The 15,883-nt window shown below is 37.5% G+C and overlaps 1 protein-coding gene across 1 annotated transcript in view; it reads left to right on the plus strand.

The window, feature by feature from the left end:
- The window catches only part of PPP1R3A (protein phosphatase 1 regulatory subunit 3A), a 34,983-nt gene extending 19,592 nt beyond the window's left edge, over nucleotides 1-15,391 (plus strand). Inside the window, exons 2-4 of the mRNA XM_005010990.6 lie at nucleotides 2,457-2,515; nucleotides 2,626-2,762; nucleotides 5,035-15,391. Coding sequence (XP_005011047.4) covers nucleotides 2,457-2,515; nucleotides 2,626-2,762; nucleotides 5,035-7,587 — 2,749 coding nt within the window. The 3' untranslated portion in view covers nucleotides 7,588-15,391. The remainder of the gene's footprint in view (nucleotides 1-2,456; nucleotides 2,516-2,625; nucleotides 2,763-5,034) is intronic.
- The last annotated feature ends 492 nt before the right edge of the window (nucleotides 15,392-15,883 follow it).

Below are 15,883 nucleotides of genomic sequence, written 5' to 3' on the forward strand. Positions count from 1 at the left end.
CAGGTGCTTAGAAAACTAAGGCTAGATGAGGTAAAACCCATTCTGGCATATGTCTATAAGCATACAGCTTAAAGCAGCTTTATTATACATTTAAATGTTCAGAAAAGAGGTGCTCCTTTTTAACAACTTTATTCAAAGACTGTGTCTATATTTACATAAAAAATTTTTGTGACACCAGAAACACAGAAACCAAACATATTAATGGAAAAGGAATGTAGGAGGCTAGGAATACAATCCTTTTTTTTTTCCATGTAATGAGAAATAAGGTAAGGAGTCAGGATAGTACATCCAGCTTCAAGAGCAGTTGGCAAATCTGACGTCCAGTTTCTCACAAAAAGGTCTACACCCTGGCAGTTTGGATTTTGGATGTGTGTGCAGTGTTTTTAATCTCCTCAGGCTGTGATAGAAGCCGAATGTGCCACTGCATCTTGTATGTAAGCTCCAGCTGCCAGTAGACTATTACATCAGATAGGGGAATCCCTTCTTCTGGGAGTGTTTCTTGAAGGACAAGAGTGGGTCAAACTCCATGTCTTTAAGGAGCAAGTGAGGGCCCTTTCTATCAGAAAAAGATGCCATCCCTGCTTCCTGAGAGTTATGTCTACGTAGCTGAAAGCCGCATGAGGCCAGTTGTATTCAAATAAAGACTTTGAAAACCTTTTTTTCATGTCTATGTGGTTCAGGATCATTATTTTTGTGTGACTAACTCAGCTCATGTGTTGTACAGAGTTTTGGCTACTAATTTTGCTTTTGTAGATACCTAGATTTGTACCTAAGCTCTTGTATGAATCTATCTCATAGTCAACCCACAACTTACTTGTCTAGGCTTATGGAGACAGGTGGCTGAAAAAGATGCAAAGAAGCAGAATGAAACTGGGGACTAGGTGTAACACTAAGAGAAGCATTTGAATATCACAAAAAAAAAAAAAAAAAAAAAAAAAGATGAATAAATATTAAAGAGTGATAGTTTACCTTAAAAAAAAAACACAGATTTCCTGAAAATAAAGGCCTTGCTCTGCCAGCCTTTTCAGGAAGAAATGCAGATTATTCTGATTATAGCAACTGTTGGCAGAAGAAAGTACAACTTGGTGTGAGTAGGAGAATGAGAAATTTGCGGAGGCTATGCATTTAGCAGAACTCAAAAATGACATGACATTCATATGCATATCAAGAATATTCAGCATTATCACAATTAAAGGTGAAAAAGAACTGTTGAAAGAGTGTTAAATCTTGTGCCTCAAGGACAACCTCTAACAACAAAAACCCAAGAGGATATTTAATAGGGCAATGCAGTTTATCCCATGTCTTTTTCTACAAGAACTTTACATCTTTCCGTGAAGTACCTGATCATGGCCAGTATCAGAGATCAGATGCTAAGCTGGAAGGATCTTCTGTCTGCTTTTGCCTGGCAATCCCTGGAAAGGCTGTATTTTAAAAAGTTGGTGACAGCCGATGTCTAGGTTCTTTTAATGAAGTATAAATTTAGAAACCTCCTTCTGAATTAAGCATTTTAGGTGGCAGAGTTAATGTTATATCAATTTGAAGGAAAGAACCTAGAATAAAATAGAAAGGGAAAAGATTAATATTTGAAAATTAGAAAGTAATTTTCAGTAACACAGGTGGACGGCTGGTTGAAAAATGTATAAATTAAGACCTACAGGAAAAAAAAATATCTACCTCATAAAGAAAGCATTAAGAGTGATATAATAATTTACATTTTACATAAGTGACATTCTTTTTAGATTTCCCCCCCATTATACTAAAGGTTACATCCCTATAAGCACACAACTCCAACTGCTATCACTTTGCATTGATACCGATGAGGACAGCAGACACTCAACATCTTTCTGTAGGTGTTTGTTGTATCGGACCTGGCCTTTGTTTTCACAGCCAGAAAAGCAACAGCAAAAATTGCACCAGCTGCAGGGAAGCAGAATTCATTCCTATCGGCCAGCCATAGCTTAGCAACAGGATTTATACTGCATGCATGCAGGGAGAATCTTTTGATTTATTTCAGGTAAAAAAAGATAACTTTTTTCCAGAAATTTCTGTATACAAATATTTGAAAAATATAAGCAAGAGAGAGGCCCAGTCTCCTAAGCACATACCTCCTTCCAGACCCTTGTCTGACCTCAAAGTTACTCTCTCTTGTCACTGACCCATCTAATCACCTTTGTGCTGCTTTCTCAGAAAAGGCCTGGGAAAACCCATCAGCTTTGCAATGTAATCTGAAGGTCATCACATTTTCATTTTCTTGGCCAATTCTTTCTTTGACCAAGACTTAATATTGGGTTCTTCAAAAAAGCTACATTTGATAAAGCAGTTACCTTCAGAATTTCAAACAGCTTTTAAAATGTTGTGTAATTAACCATCTGTCTTTATAGCTGAGTCTAAGAGGAATTAGAACAATATTTTTTTTTTTTACAGAATAACACAATAAGTTTATTTTTGTTTAACAGCAAAGAAGAAATATTGGCAACGTCTGATGATGATGTATGGAATAATTCAAGAACTTCAGGTACAACACCTGGTTTAATTAGCTTTCCTTACTGCCCTTGTTAATTAAAAACATACTGTAACAAACAATCCCATGGAAATTATTCAAGTATGTTTTTGTTAACTCTTCAGACAAAAGCATCCCAGAGATTGTTTATTCGCAAGCAGAAGACAAAGAGACTGATCCACCTAATGAAAATATAAAAGATAAAAATGCAGAATACAACCAGGGTGATCATGAAGATGATGAAAAAGAATTAGAGTTGCTGGTAAGTGTTATACAATTATATCTACAGTTTTAAATGATATGAATCCATTTACTCTTCAAAGCTGGTGAAATGCCCCCTTTTAACAGAGCTGACTGATGTACTAATTTACAAATGTAAAGCCTTGGTCTGTACTTTCATTGAATCTCTAACTGATTCAACAATAGAAGGTGCTTTGATTTCAGCGTAGTGCATCAACTTTTTCTGGTCTTAAATTAATGACTTCTCCCTTTTACTTCTTTACCAGAGGCTCTAAGTGACAGTTTGAAGGAATTAGACGACTAATATTTCAAAGATCTCTCATCCTAGTATCTAGGATGGGTATATTCTTACATAAACGCTTTATATTTGGTATAATTCTTTTATTTATGGTACTGTTAGCCTTTTATTTTTTTTCAACAGATACCTATGTAATGTGCTATATGAACAAAATACATACATATATATATATATTTTATATAACAGATTTTTCTATGTCAGTATTTGGCATTACATTTGTTATAATAAATTTCACACTCAGTGAGCATTCAATCTATTTGGATTTGTGTGTGTGCATGTGTGTGGTTTGGCTTGCATTTTTCAGTATGAAAGAAAAAAATGGCAATAAATGAGACACATACAGCTATCTATTATTCTCAGTGTCTGTTCTCAGCTCATATCATTTGGGTGCATAGATTCATAATCATAGATTATAATAGCTATCACCTGTGAAAATGTGAATGTTGAATCAGGAGAGGAAGATGAGAACCATTCTTTTTTTCTTTTTCTTTTTTTTTTCTTCTTTTCCTTATTGATATATAGAGAATAATTTGCCTTATATGAATATATTTTTCTTGCCTTTTCTCAAAAAAAAAAGTTCCAAATTGTTGCCTATTGTGGGACATTTCACTGCCTGAAAGTCAGTCTCTCTCTCTCTGTCTGTCTATCTCTCTCTCTTTTTCTTTTATGATGAAACATAAAAAAGGAGGACCTCTAAAATCCCTTGTTGTTCTCAGTCCACTCTGTTACAGAAAGCAGGATCAAATATAACCGTTTGTTTATCAATTGCCAGGATTGTCTGTACAATAAATGAAGGGGGAGCTATAATTTAGATGTTAATTTGCACTATGCGCTCTTTAATGAATTAAACAATGAAGGCTTATAATAGATGGAAATACAACCAAATCTTTGAAACGCACAGGCATTGGCTCACAAGACAGCTGTGCAGTTGACAAGTAACATGAGCCTTATGTGAGAAGAAGGGGAAATCGTAAGATTTGCATATAATTATTGAGATCATGCAAATGTCAGTTATGAGGAGGGGAAAAAAACACAGGCATCTCACTGTTAAATCCTGACAGTTGGCATCACCGAAGAACTCAAATACACTTGAGCACCGGTTGGCAGAGGGTCATTAAAACAGAATTTGCAGAGACATTAGCTCCCTCACTTTTCTTTGAGTGACGTTTTGCTATTAATAGTTTGCAGAGGCTTTGCAGAAAACATATTAATAAGAGAAACTGTAATGGGGGTATCTACAGCAAGTGCAAATGCATAAAGGGGTGCCCAAGAAGCTAGCCTCTAATTGATCAGCTAGTGCTATCACTGTGACTATGCTAAAGTGAGAAGAGAGTGTAATGACAAGCAGGCATAACTGAATAATACAATATGGTATTTGGAAGCTGGGAGGGAGAGTGATTAGTTTCTGGCCTTTTACTTTGCTAATCTCATTTCCAACTCATGTCTTACTAGATTGTCTAAAAACAGTCTGGTTGAAGCCTATAAAATGGTCCCTGAGAGAAATGAAGCAAAGATAATCCTTACAGTATTTGTCAGTGTGAAATATGTCTTTGTTTTACTGGACAATACTGTACATTACCAGGCTTTGATGTACTGTATCAATGCCCTCATTTAAGCGCCAGTCCTCCCCCCTCCAATGCCTCCCTCTCTCCAAACCTAGAACTGAATGTGCAGAGAATGAATTAGCTTCCCTTTAAGGGAATATTCTCTTCAGATTTAATTTGTATAAAATGCACTAGCAGCTTACTGAACTCATGAATAAAGAGAGAGGGTTCTGAATTCTATTTTATTTCCTGCTCCTTTCAACACCACTATAAAGCTCATTACCTATGTTAAAAAATACATACAATGCAAATTTTGCAAATGGTTTGGAACACGTTTCCATAAAAGCTTTGTTACTGAAAACAAAACTTTCAATAACAAAATCCTGCCTCATTCATTTGGCATATTTTTGTAAAGCGCTTTTTGATCATTCTTTTCTATTCTATTGTTTCAGCTAAATCAGCACTTCACAGGAGCTAAAGGTACCTCTACCAGAGATGAAAGGAATTTAGACACAACAGAACCAGTTAATTTTCCAAGTGAAACTGAAAGATTGGAGAAAAAGCTAACCAGTAGAGAAAGAAGCAGTGACTTGCTGAGGCACCCTGTGCCTATCGGTTCCTCATCTGAAAATACTTCACAAGAGATAGGAAAAGAATTAAAAGATAATGCTAAGTATTCCATAAGAGATCGTAATAGTCAGCCATTAGGAAAGGAAGTCACTGCTGGCTCAGCAAACAGCAGCAAGCAGTCTTGGGATCATACTGGTACCAGTGATACCCTTTCATCAGCAAAATATTTTCCTGGAACAAAGCAGAATGAGGCTATCGATACTGTGGCTACTATCTCAAGCCGACAAGGAGAAAGCCATACAGATATTTCAAGAGGTGAAACAGACAGTGCCTCAGGAAGTAAGATGATGGAGAGGTTATTCATCAGTGAGGATGCTGCTGATACCTCAAAAGAGACCTGTGAAATGAGACCAGAAACCATTTCTTCAGTGCATGATGAATCCCTGCAATTAAATACGTGCATAACAGAAACGCTGGATGGCAATGCTAATCCAGCTCCAGAGCACCAGCCGCCGCAAACGACTCACCAAACTCTGGATTCATTGTTGTCAGCCACTGACAAAAATGAAGGAAAAATCAAGATGATTGAAAGCAAAGTTCGGGTACATTTAAAAGGAGATTTATATGCCGACACTTTTGCAAATGCTGATGGCTCAATAGATTCCACAAAAAGCCAATACACACACACAAAAGGAGCTGGTGAAATGTCAGAAAAGAACTATAGCACTGATACAGAGAAGGAGAAGAAAGTCATTGAAGTAGCAGACTTAGCACTAATCGGAGAGGAAGAAGCACCCAAGTTTTTCAAATCACACAGAAAACATTCTACTAAAACCTTCAACACATCATCCCTGTCTGCTGAAGACAACAGGCATGCACCCGGGCCTAAGCAAGCAGATCCCAGGGCCTGCTCCCTGGGGGACGAAAGCAGAGCTGAAGACACTCAGGAACACAGAGGATTCACAAGGTTAAAAGACAGAGGAAAGTCAGACAACAGAAATAATGTAAGACTTATAGGGAAGGAAAGTGAAGCAAATGCCACAGAACAGGTGTGGAAAAAAGCAGATAGTGGGGTTCGGTGGGAAGCAGGGGGTGATGCGAGGTCTCAGAGTATGGCTTACACAGAAGAGCTGTTTACCTGCCAAGAGACAGAGAGTTGTGAAAAGTCTCCTGTCTCTGAGCATGGTATTACAGGGAAAGCAGAGGCAGGTACAGCTTATATAATTAAAACAACATCAGAAAGTGCTCCAGAAAAAATGTCTGCCAGTGAAAAAGCAGTAATTGCTAAGCTACCTCAAGAGACCGTACTAAGTGACAGGCCCACAGAGGAAAAGGAAACAGCGTTTGATACACATGAAGGGAGAAATGATGGTTCACATTATGCTCTTTGTCAACTCAACACAGTGGGTGTATTATATGACACCGAATTTGAAAAGGAATCAGTTTTAGATACTTATAATGCACGCGTACATGAAACACTGCAAAGAGAAATGATGTCTGTATGCAATAGCAGGGAAAAACGTGCCAAAGCAAAATCAGACATTGGCAATATTCTACCTGTAGGAGAAGCCATAAAGGCTTCTGCTATGGGAAAGAAAGATGGCTTGGGGCAGGGTTTATATTCAGAAGAAGTATCTAAATGTTCCTTGAGCACCCAAAAACACCTATATGGTGAGGAAGTGGAAGAGCTCTATAGGGAAGAAAGCTACCTTGGAACACCTTCCTATCTGCATGCTAAAGCTGAAACAAAAATGTCACCCTCTGGTACAAACACTATGCCCAGTTACCACTATAAAAGCTCTTCAGTGGCATCTTCTGAAGGGTTCACTGTGGCAGGAGACATGGGCCATCCATATATTCACTCTGATTTCAAAGTAATTGAAAAGGTTTTTGCTGAGTCAGGATGTGATTTAAGTCTACCAAATGAAATGACATGTATTAACAAAAACCTCTCTTCTGAAGCTGGAAGAAAAGAAGTACCTTCCACTTCAGACATGGCCATTTCTAGGGAAGAAAGAGGGAAGAATATAGGTCAATGTTTCCATCAAGCAGAATTCAAACAAGAGAAGTCATTGAGGCCAGAAATTTCAATTAGTGAGCCTACCAAAGAACTTGGCAGGAAGGGCTCTGATTCTGACCATTTAATAACTGAGGAGAAAACACGAAATTGGCTTGATGATTCACAGAATGAAAAGCAGCATGTTTCTAATTCTGCAGATATTTCTGACCAGAAAAGTGAAGGACATGTGCTGCCTAATGAATCTCCAGGTTTAAAACATATTGGTTACAAAATCTTTTATTTCTTTTTCTTTCTTGTGCTTGCTGCAACGCTCTATCACTATGATTTGATGGTTTGTCTTGCACTCTACCTGTTCTCCTTGTATTGGTTATACTGGGAAGGAGGAAGAAGCAAGGAGTCTGTCAAGAAAGAATAACATTCTTTGATTGTCAGCTGTGCTCAGGATCCATGGTCAATATTCTCCAACTCCTCCAAAACATTTTCACTGTTAAAGAGCTTATTCATTGTTAGAACCAAAGCAAGGTTTCCACTGAAGCATCTTTTAAAAAAGATTACATATGAAGTTGAGCCTTCATATAAGTAATTATACTATATAGGACCATTATGTTTGGATCATTAAATACCTACATGAATATGAGATCTGAAGCACGTCAACTTAAAATGAAGTACAGCTGTTGCTCCTTAGCAGGCTATGAAGAGGCAATGCTTCATATCTCTTTAGTACTTAAAAACACCATTTTCTTGCATTAATTTCTTTTGCAGTAAAGCTTCATTTTTTTTCTGGGATTTTTTTTTTTTTTTTTTTTCCTAAGGAGTACATATTACAGGGAAAGGTATAATAACTAACTCAGTATTTTGCTACTGATATTGCAGTTGATAATCTGTTAGTGTAATTAAGCAATACTCTAAGAAATGTGACATCTGCTGATAGGCTATTTTCTTCTTCCAGATTTTTATTTTGTGGTTTTGACTTAGTGCTACATTGAAACCCCTGTTTGAAAATTGTAAAGTTAGACTCTAGTTACATCATGAAACTTTCTGGATATACCTGTGTAGAGGAATGGACATATTTTCCACCCTGAAGAGATAGAAGGTCACAGCCAGAGGCCTCTTACAATTCATGCACTTGCACAAATATTTTTGTTTTATTTGTAAATGACGATTGTGTAACACAATTGAGAATTTCACTGAACTGAGTGTTATTCCAGGCAAATGCTTTGAATGATATTTTTTTTCACCAGTGTTGTTTGAGCATATCTAAAAATCATTAAATAAATTTTACAAAGGAGTGCTATGACTGAGCATGTCTGAATTAGGCTTATTGCTTTTTTCTATGGCTTGTTACCTAAAGATAATCATGCACCAAGAGAAAATTCAGGAAACAGCCCTGGTGTTTAGTGTGATTTAGGTGAGACATAAAAGTCTGGTGTCTGCCCTAAGAAGAGCCCAGAGAAACAGACCTCACACAGCAGGCATCCTGTAGGCTCCTGTTTACTGCAGGTATGCTGGAGACTCCACTGCTCCAACATCACTGGTCTCTCATACAGGGTCATGCCCAAAGTTTGTCAGGGAGGAAAGGATGGACAGGTTATGTTGCACTACAGCTATTTTCCAGATGACGGCCACAAATGCTATGATAGGCTCTATATTAAAACAAGCACCAAGGCTGTATGTTACTGGAAACCTAGAATTTAAGAAGAAAAGGGATGTTTTAAGGCTTTTTTTTTGTTGTTGTCTTTTTTACCTTTTTTTTTCTTTCCTCTCCTTGGCTCAATACTGCCAGTGTGAAATTATTGCCAGTGTGAAATATCACATTGACTGTGAAAGGTTTGGTTGTAATACATGGCTGAAGCTCCATAATAATCAAGTTATTTAGTTGTTAGCTCTGCAACAAGTCTTTTAATGTTGGTTTAAAACTTATTTACATGTTTCAGGATGTTAGGAGACTCTGTTACAGGAGGGACCTTGACATTCTTGTTCTCAAGGCAAGTAAAATTTTGGAACTTTGTGGGAATGATGCATTCAGTGGGAGTGAGCAAATGTGTGGGTGATCTGTTGCTGATGTGCATGCTGACAGCTGGATGCCTTGACAACTCTTGATAGCAATCCATAAATGAGTTTTAGTGATGGGCTGGAGGCACTGATGGGGTACGCAGAAGTCTGTAATACTAGTCTAGATCTTCAAAGGCATATAGAAGCCAAATGCTCATTGAGATAAAGAAATTAATTCAATAGGTATTAGGAGCTAGATCCAATAAAAAACTTAGGCTTAGAGTTAAAGCAGGATTGAGGTTGAATCTGTGTAAGTCCAAAATAATGATCTCAAACTCTTCTTTACCTGGAGACCACAAACATTGAAAGAATCTAGCCTTTTTATGATGAACCTAGGCACTTTTTAAAAGAGCATGACATTCCCTTACTTTTGGCGGTTGCTCTCTGCAGTTTGACAGGTCCCTGGTCTAAGTGGTTCAGCATTTAAACCTCACTAGGGTAGAGAACTTTGGTGTTACTTCACTTCCCAGTACATTGGGAACTCTCAGGTAGTGCCTAATATATTCTGACAGGGTCAAGGTTCTCAGTTGGAGGGTTAAAAAGGTGAAGAAAGCACCCTGCATCTGTCATGCTGAAATTGTCACTTTGCAGTCGAGTACCAGACCCCTGGGGCCTGAGAGACCAAGAACACAAGAAAAATCATAGTCTAATAGTTTTAAAAAACAGACCAGAAGAAAGAATCTTTAGTTTCAGTTCCCAGTTCAAAGTGTTTCTCAAACTAATTTACCCTATAATATTAAAAAAATAAATAAATCAGAAAATTCAGAGTGAGGACCAAAACTCAGGTTCCTGTCCTGTTAGGTAAATGTAGTCTATTAAACTGCAGGATTCAAATCCGTGTTTGAATATCTTCAGTTTTACCAAATTTATGCCTTCCACCCATCAGGATATATTTTGACAATGAGACTACTATTATTTTCAAGAGGAATCTGGTCCCCAGGGCTTGGAAGTATCCATATGCATAGGTGGGCTCTTACTTTTTCAAATTAATTAGCTCAAAGTGGTTCCCTGGCCAAAATTATAGCTACCATTGGCTTTCCATTTGAGGCTAGAGAATTTGCAGCCCACATTCTGAGAGAGTTTTCTTCTCTCAGAGCTTTGGTCCTGAAAGAGATCTGTAATATGTGAAAGATCTGATTTTTAGAAAAATCTAAGTCAGACCTACAAATGCCTGAGAGACCTAAATAACCTTGAACACCTTGGACACAGGCCTTATTGCAAGCAGAGCTGAGCAGCCCAGCCATCATGGAAGTGGACAAGCTTGCTTGTAATTTTTGTTGAATCTTGGGGAATCCAAGGAGTACATACTTCGGGACTCTTGTGCACTTTGACCTGGAAGCCAAGATATCCTGCAGCCACAGGAACTCTTGTGTGGTAGTCTTTGTTTGTAGTATGGAAGTTGAAAGTGGTTTCTCATTTATTTCAGCCCAAGTTATTTGGTTGTTTGACAAAGATTCAGCTCAACTAATTGGACAGCAATAAAAGAGGTCAGGGATAACTGATAGGTCCAGGAGTATGGGTAGAAGAAAGTTGTTTGATTGAATCAGTGTCTAGAGAACAGCAGAAAAATATTCTGGAGAGCCCAGGAAAATCAGTATGATCTGAAAAAAAAGAATGTGGATGATAAATAGAGAGGATATACTAGTACAGACATTCTTTAAAAATTAGTGGGTTTCAACAATGTGTCATAATACATTTAAACCAGTTGCTAAGTATTAGCTAAAGTTTAGCTAAGTTGCTTCAATTTCTACAGAAAGCTAGCTCAAAATAGCTGTATTTCTGTGTCCAACAAATTAGTCTGGGTATGCCTTTTTAGCAGGTACAGTCATTCAGAGTTGGAATTTACGGTAAATATTTGAATGTTAGAATAAGCATATTTCACCTGCATACAAGTGGAATACTGTTAGCATTTCTCAGATTTGGAATGGGATTTTTATGTTCTATGTTTAAGATATTTAGTCAGCATATCGTACATTATGATTGCAAAATAGGACTCTAGACTGATCTGTGAACACAGGTGCCTGAACTTTTAAGTACCTATGTACTTAAAACAACAAAGCAAGTAATTTTATCTTTTTTTTTTTTTTTTAATTATTTGTCATTTGATAAGATATCTTTTAAAAATCCTCTTACTTTTGTTTGTAGTATGAAAACAACACCATTATGACATTGGCAAAATATTCATCTTTTACTTATTTCAGGGAAGAAATAAGTAGAATGTGTAGTTTTTTTTTTTGCTGTGATTCATTTTGCTTGCCTACTAGGCCTCAGTAACATATTTATAGTCAATAGTTTCATTTCTGGTAGTTTCTAGTTATTTCTTCAGGCTACACTACAGAAAGAAGTTATGACTCTCTGTGACAGGCCCATGGCCATGAAAGGTTCAACCCTGATACAATATAGTGGAAAAAAAGCTTGCTTGTATTGCTACAGGTATATGAGGTATATACATCTCATACCATGGGAATTATGTCCCATGACTATTATCTGAATTGTACATGTAACAAATAAACACATTTTTGTATTGTGGCATATATAATTTATTGAATTTACTTAAATAGAAATATGGGGCAGCAGGGAAAGGAGTGGGAAGAATGTCTGTATCCACATACCTTGCTAGGAGATAGTGAGAACAAACTACATCATTAATTTAAAAAATATTTGATGTTAATTGCTTGTTGCTTCTTATCCATCAGTAATTTTTGTCTTGGCACTAGATAGGCTGCACAAACAAGCTATAGGCTTCTAAAGGTCAATGTAATATTGAAAATGAAAAATAAGGTGGACAAACTATGAACTAGAACCATAGAGGAAGGTTAGTATGGTAATTTTCTGTGTCACTATACTAATTTTTTGGTACCTGAGTGGTATATACACTGCTGAAGTAAATGCCTAAGCTCTCTAGTCATCAAACCTAAGAGAATCAAAATAGATATTGTGTTGGAAAGGAAGCAGACTAAGTTATCTAACAGGAGAACCTGATAGCAGGGCTGGGTCTTACATCCTTGCCCTGTCAGAGGGATTAGGTACTTAATTCTGGGCTGCAGGGGAATGTTTTTATCAGATCAGGTTTCATATCCTGCAGCCTTCTTGTGCAGTGAGGTACCTAAACTGCTACTTTCAAAAACAGAACACTTTGCAGAAAACAATCCCAGAGACTTGGGACTGAGGATAGGAGAAGTTTAACTCCTTAAAGCATGCACTAGGACATTCATCTAAGAGGGAACATACGGATACAATCCTTGTTCCTAGAAAAACTCAAATATTTTATGTGAAATTCTAATAAGATAAGTAATAAGTACAAAACTGACACCAAGATTTCATATATCCTCAGCTAGGTCTGCTTCCTCAGATTATAAAATCATTCTTCCAGGGCTACACCAGTGCCTCATGAATCAGTGCTGGAGGATTGTTCAAGTCATGAAGGTATCATAGAAAAAGGGGTAACATCACCAGTGGCTGAACCCATTGTGCTTTTTGAACACCTTGAGCTGGTATCTGTGCTCTAAGTTTAGGCCTCTGATTGGACCAAGTAACTGGACTGGTAAAATGCTTAAATGTCTCAAAAGATAAGTGGAATTTGTGGATTCCTCCTAAATCCCAACACAGGATTATATCTTCAAGCAACTATGTCCTTTTGTGGATCTCTGCTAAGCTTTCTAAAACTTGTATTTTTTTTCTGAAAGCACTGTCTGCAAAGCAAACCATAGAGATACATAGATAATAAGGGAACTCGTGATGCTTTGCTGACCTAAGAGGTCTTGAAGCTGCTGAGGGTTCAGAATCGAGGTGGTAGTCCGGAGTTCTGGTCTTTAGGTATAGGGGGGGAATTTCAGACCAAAACTAAAAGCTCAGATATACATCTGAGTGAAGACAATATTTGTGAAACAGGGTAGGTAGGCTGAAGGGAACTGATAGTTTCTCAGTTCTGAACAGACATGAAGTAGGTGAGCTGAGTCATTTAATGAGTGAGGTATGTATAACTTGGTGGTACATACACGGTATGTGTGTGCATATGTGTAGGTGGCACTAGGACAAGTGGGTGGAAAGGTGAGAACTAGATTTCATGGGTGAGTGAAGAAGAAATAATAAACAGAATGGATAATTGTAAAGTTTCTGAACAGCCTCTCTAAAAACACGAGAGTTTAATAAGTTCTGAGTAGGTTGGACAGATAAATATGGTATTAGCTATATAGATTAAAGTACTAAAAATGAAAGTATATGCTAACTTCTTTCGGTAACTGTTATCAGTTACTACTTAATAGCATTGCAGTGGATTATATCTTGCCCTTGAAGTTAATATTCAGTGATTTAAGATCAGAGAATGGCTCTGAGGACCAGAAAAAAAGACTTTCTCAGGATGGTGTACCCTCCATGAAGGGACTACTGCCAGCTGAGCTGGAGTGGGAAAATTACCTCATAGCCTTTTTCTCATCTCAGTCCCCAATGACAAGAACCTATGGGTATTAGCAGTAAACAAGGAGCACATGGTACACATCAGACTATAAGAATGTAAGGAAATTCAGTGAGGAAATACAAAAATATCTTAACTAATTAAGCTTCCGTACTTCCTGTGTGGCCTTGTAAAGTTCTGAGCCACCTAGGATTTTCTCTTTTTCCCCCCTCTTTTTTTTTTTTTCTCTTTGTTTGCTTTTTTTTTTTTTTTTTTTTTTTTTCCCATTTGTTTTTGTTGGTTAGTTTTGTTCTTTGGCTGTAAAAAGACATTCAGATTCCCAGGGACCACAGGGCACGAACATGCCTTGCATATCCTCTTATCTCTGATAGCAAGTAGATCACAGAAAAGTAGTCTCATATGAGCCTCTATACTGGTTGTATTTTTGTGGAAATTTCTTCTCCTTTCCACCAGTGTAATCTTTCTGGGCCTAAGCTTGCCAAGTACTTGTGTTCCTGGCACTGTCTTCTCCAAGACAGAAGACTGCTCCATACTGCTATACTTCCCAAAAAACTCCGAAGGGGGAATGAGAACTGCCAAAGGATAGATAGTGAAGGAACCATCTTACTAATTAAAGTTCTTTATTCCAGTGCAACCAGGAGCAGATTGAACTCTTTAAATACAGCAACAGTGATCTCTTTGGGGAAAAGCCCTGGTCAAGCTCCTTCATACAAGCTATACGCTTTTCTGTCCCTCTGTGTATTACGGATCAACTGAGATCCATGACTGACAGATGGCAAGAGTAGGAAGTCTTTTGTGTACATTTCTTACCTCTTAGAATAGTCTAGGCTGTTGAATGGTTCAGGGACAGAGACAATAAAGGAAGAGTGACAGAGAGAAAGCAAGCAAGCTTGTCTGTACTGTTCCAGAGGAGGCAAGAGGTTCAGAAATAAGCAAATTATCTTCTGAGTTCATTTGAGTTTGTGATCAACACATCACTGTTCTCATGCTGCACTTCGGAAAAGGACACAAAACCAGATGTGCCTTTTCATTTTCATTTCCAGCATATTAGTAATAACAAAAACTTAATTATAAGACGGCTAATTGATGAAGGTTGTGATCCTGGCTGTAAAGGCAATGCCTCTGTTGGCCTTACAGGCGAAAGGGACAGGCTGCCGTAAATGCAGAGCATTTGGATGGAGTGGCCAGGACGTGCTAACTGCCCACTTTGCTGGGATTTTACTTCCATGTTTCACGTACACCCACTCACGTGACCATTATCAGTCTCTTAAGTCACCTATGTCCTGAAGCACAGACACTTGTCTTCAATCTTATTTTAATTTGCATGGTAAATTTCCAGTACAGTAATACTCTGTTTTATTCATTACATGATATATAATTTGATATAAAGAAATGTTTAAATAAGCTGTTCATTGTCTTGAAATTGTAAAACATTGCAAGATATAAAGTACAAGAAACTCAACACTACGAACTGCTACTGCGACCTTTTAGACTAGCTGATCTGGACAGACTTACACCTGTAGCTGTACATCATCTTTAGCATAGATATATTGACTGAGAAGCAAACATAATGATTTTTTAAAAGTGTGTTGCCTGAAATTGCATAAAGCAATAGCATGACTTGCCATGTAAAAAATGTATTTTCCTTTTACTTCTACAAAAGTAAAGAACTTACAAATTTATTAAACACAGGTTATAAATTAATGACAACTGTAATCTCATCAATACTAATTTTAATAAAACAATGCTAAACCATTTCTATTTTGTGGATGCAAAGCTACACATTTTACCATGTACAAGACATCACAATTTTCATATTTCTTTGATTTGTGGAATATTTAAGTTATATTTTTGTGAGCAAATCTGCTTCACTGGCCAAAGGGCTGGACCCAGGAAAGGGCTTAGGTGGCTACCAATGAGGAGTGAAACCCCAGGCATCTGTATAAGACCTTTGTGTTCTCTATGCAATGCAATGAAAAATGAAGCACTTCTGAATGACATCTTAGAAACCTGACTATAGGTTATTTTCTAGTTTTGAAAAGAAAGTCATCTGGTGAGTATAGACAAATTCTGAAACATAGAAGTCACAGGTCAGTGGACACAGTGGGGAAGATATCTTACCCACTGATACCAAGCTATCAGTACTCTGCAGTCTTATCCCCTGTGAACTCCCTGTTCTGAACTTCAGGTGGGGCATTGAGATGCCCCACCACTACTTGCACATTTGTATTTCCTTCTCCAAGGT

This window comes from Anas platyrhynchos, chromosome 1 (assembly GCF_047663525.1).
Source record: "Anas platyrhynchos isolate ZD024472 breed Pekin duck chromosome 1, IASCAAS_PekinDuck_T2T, whole genome shotgun sequence".
NCBI classification, from domain to species: domain Eukaryota; kingdom Metazoa; phylum Chordata; class Aves; order Anseriformes; family Anatidae; genus Anas; species Anas platyrhynchos.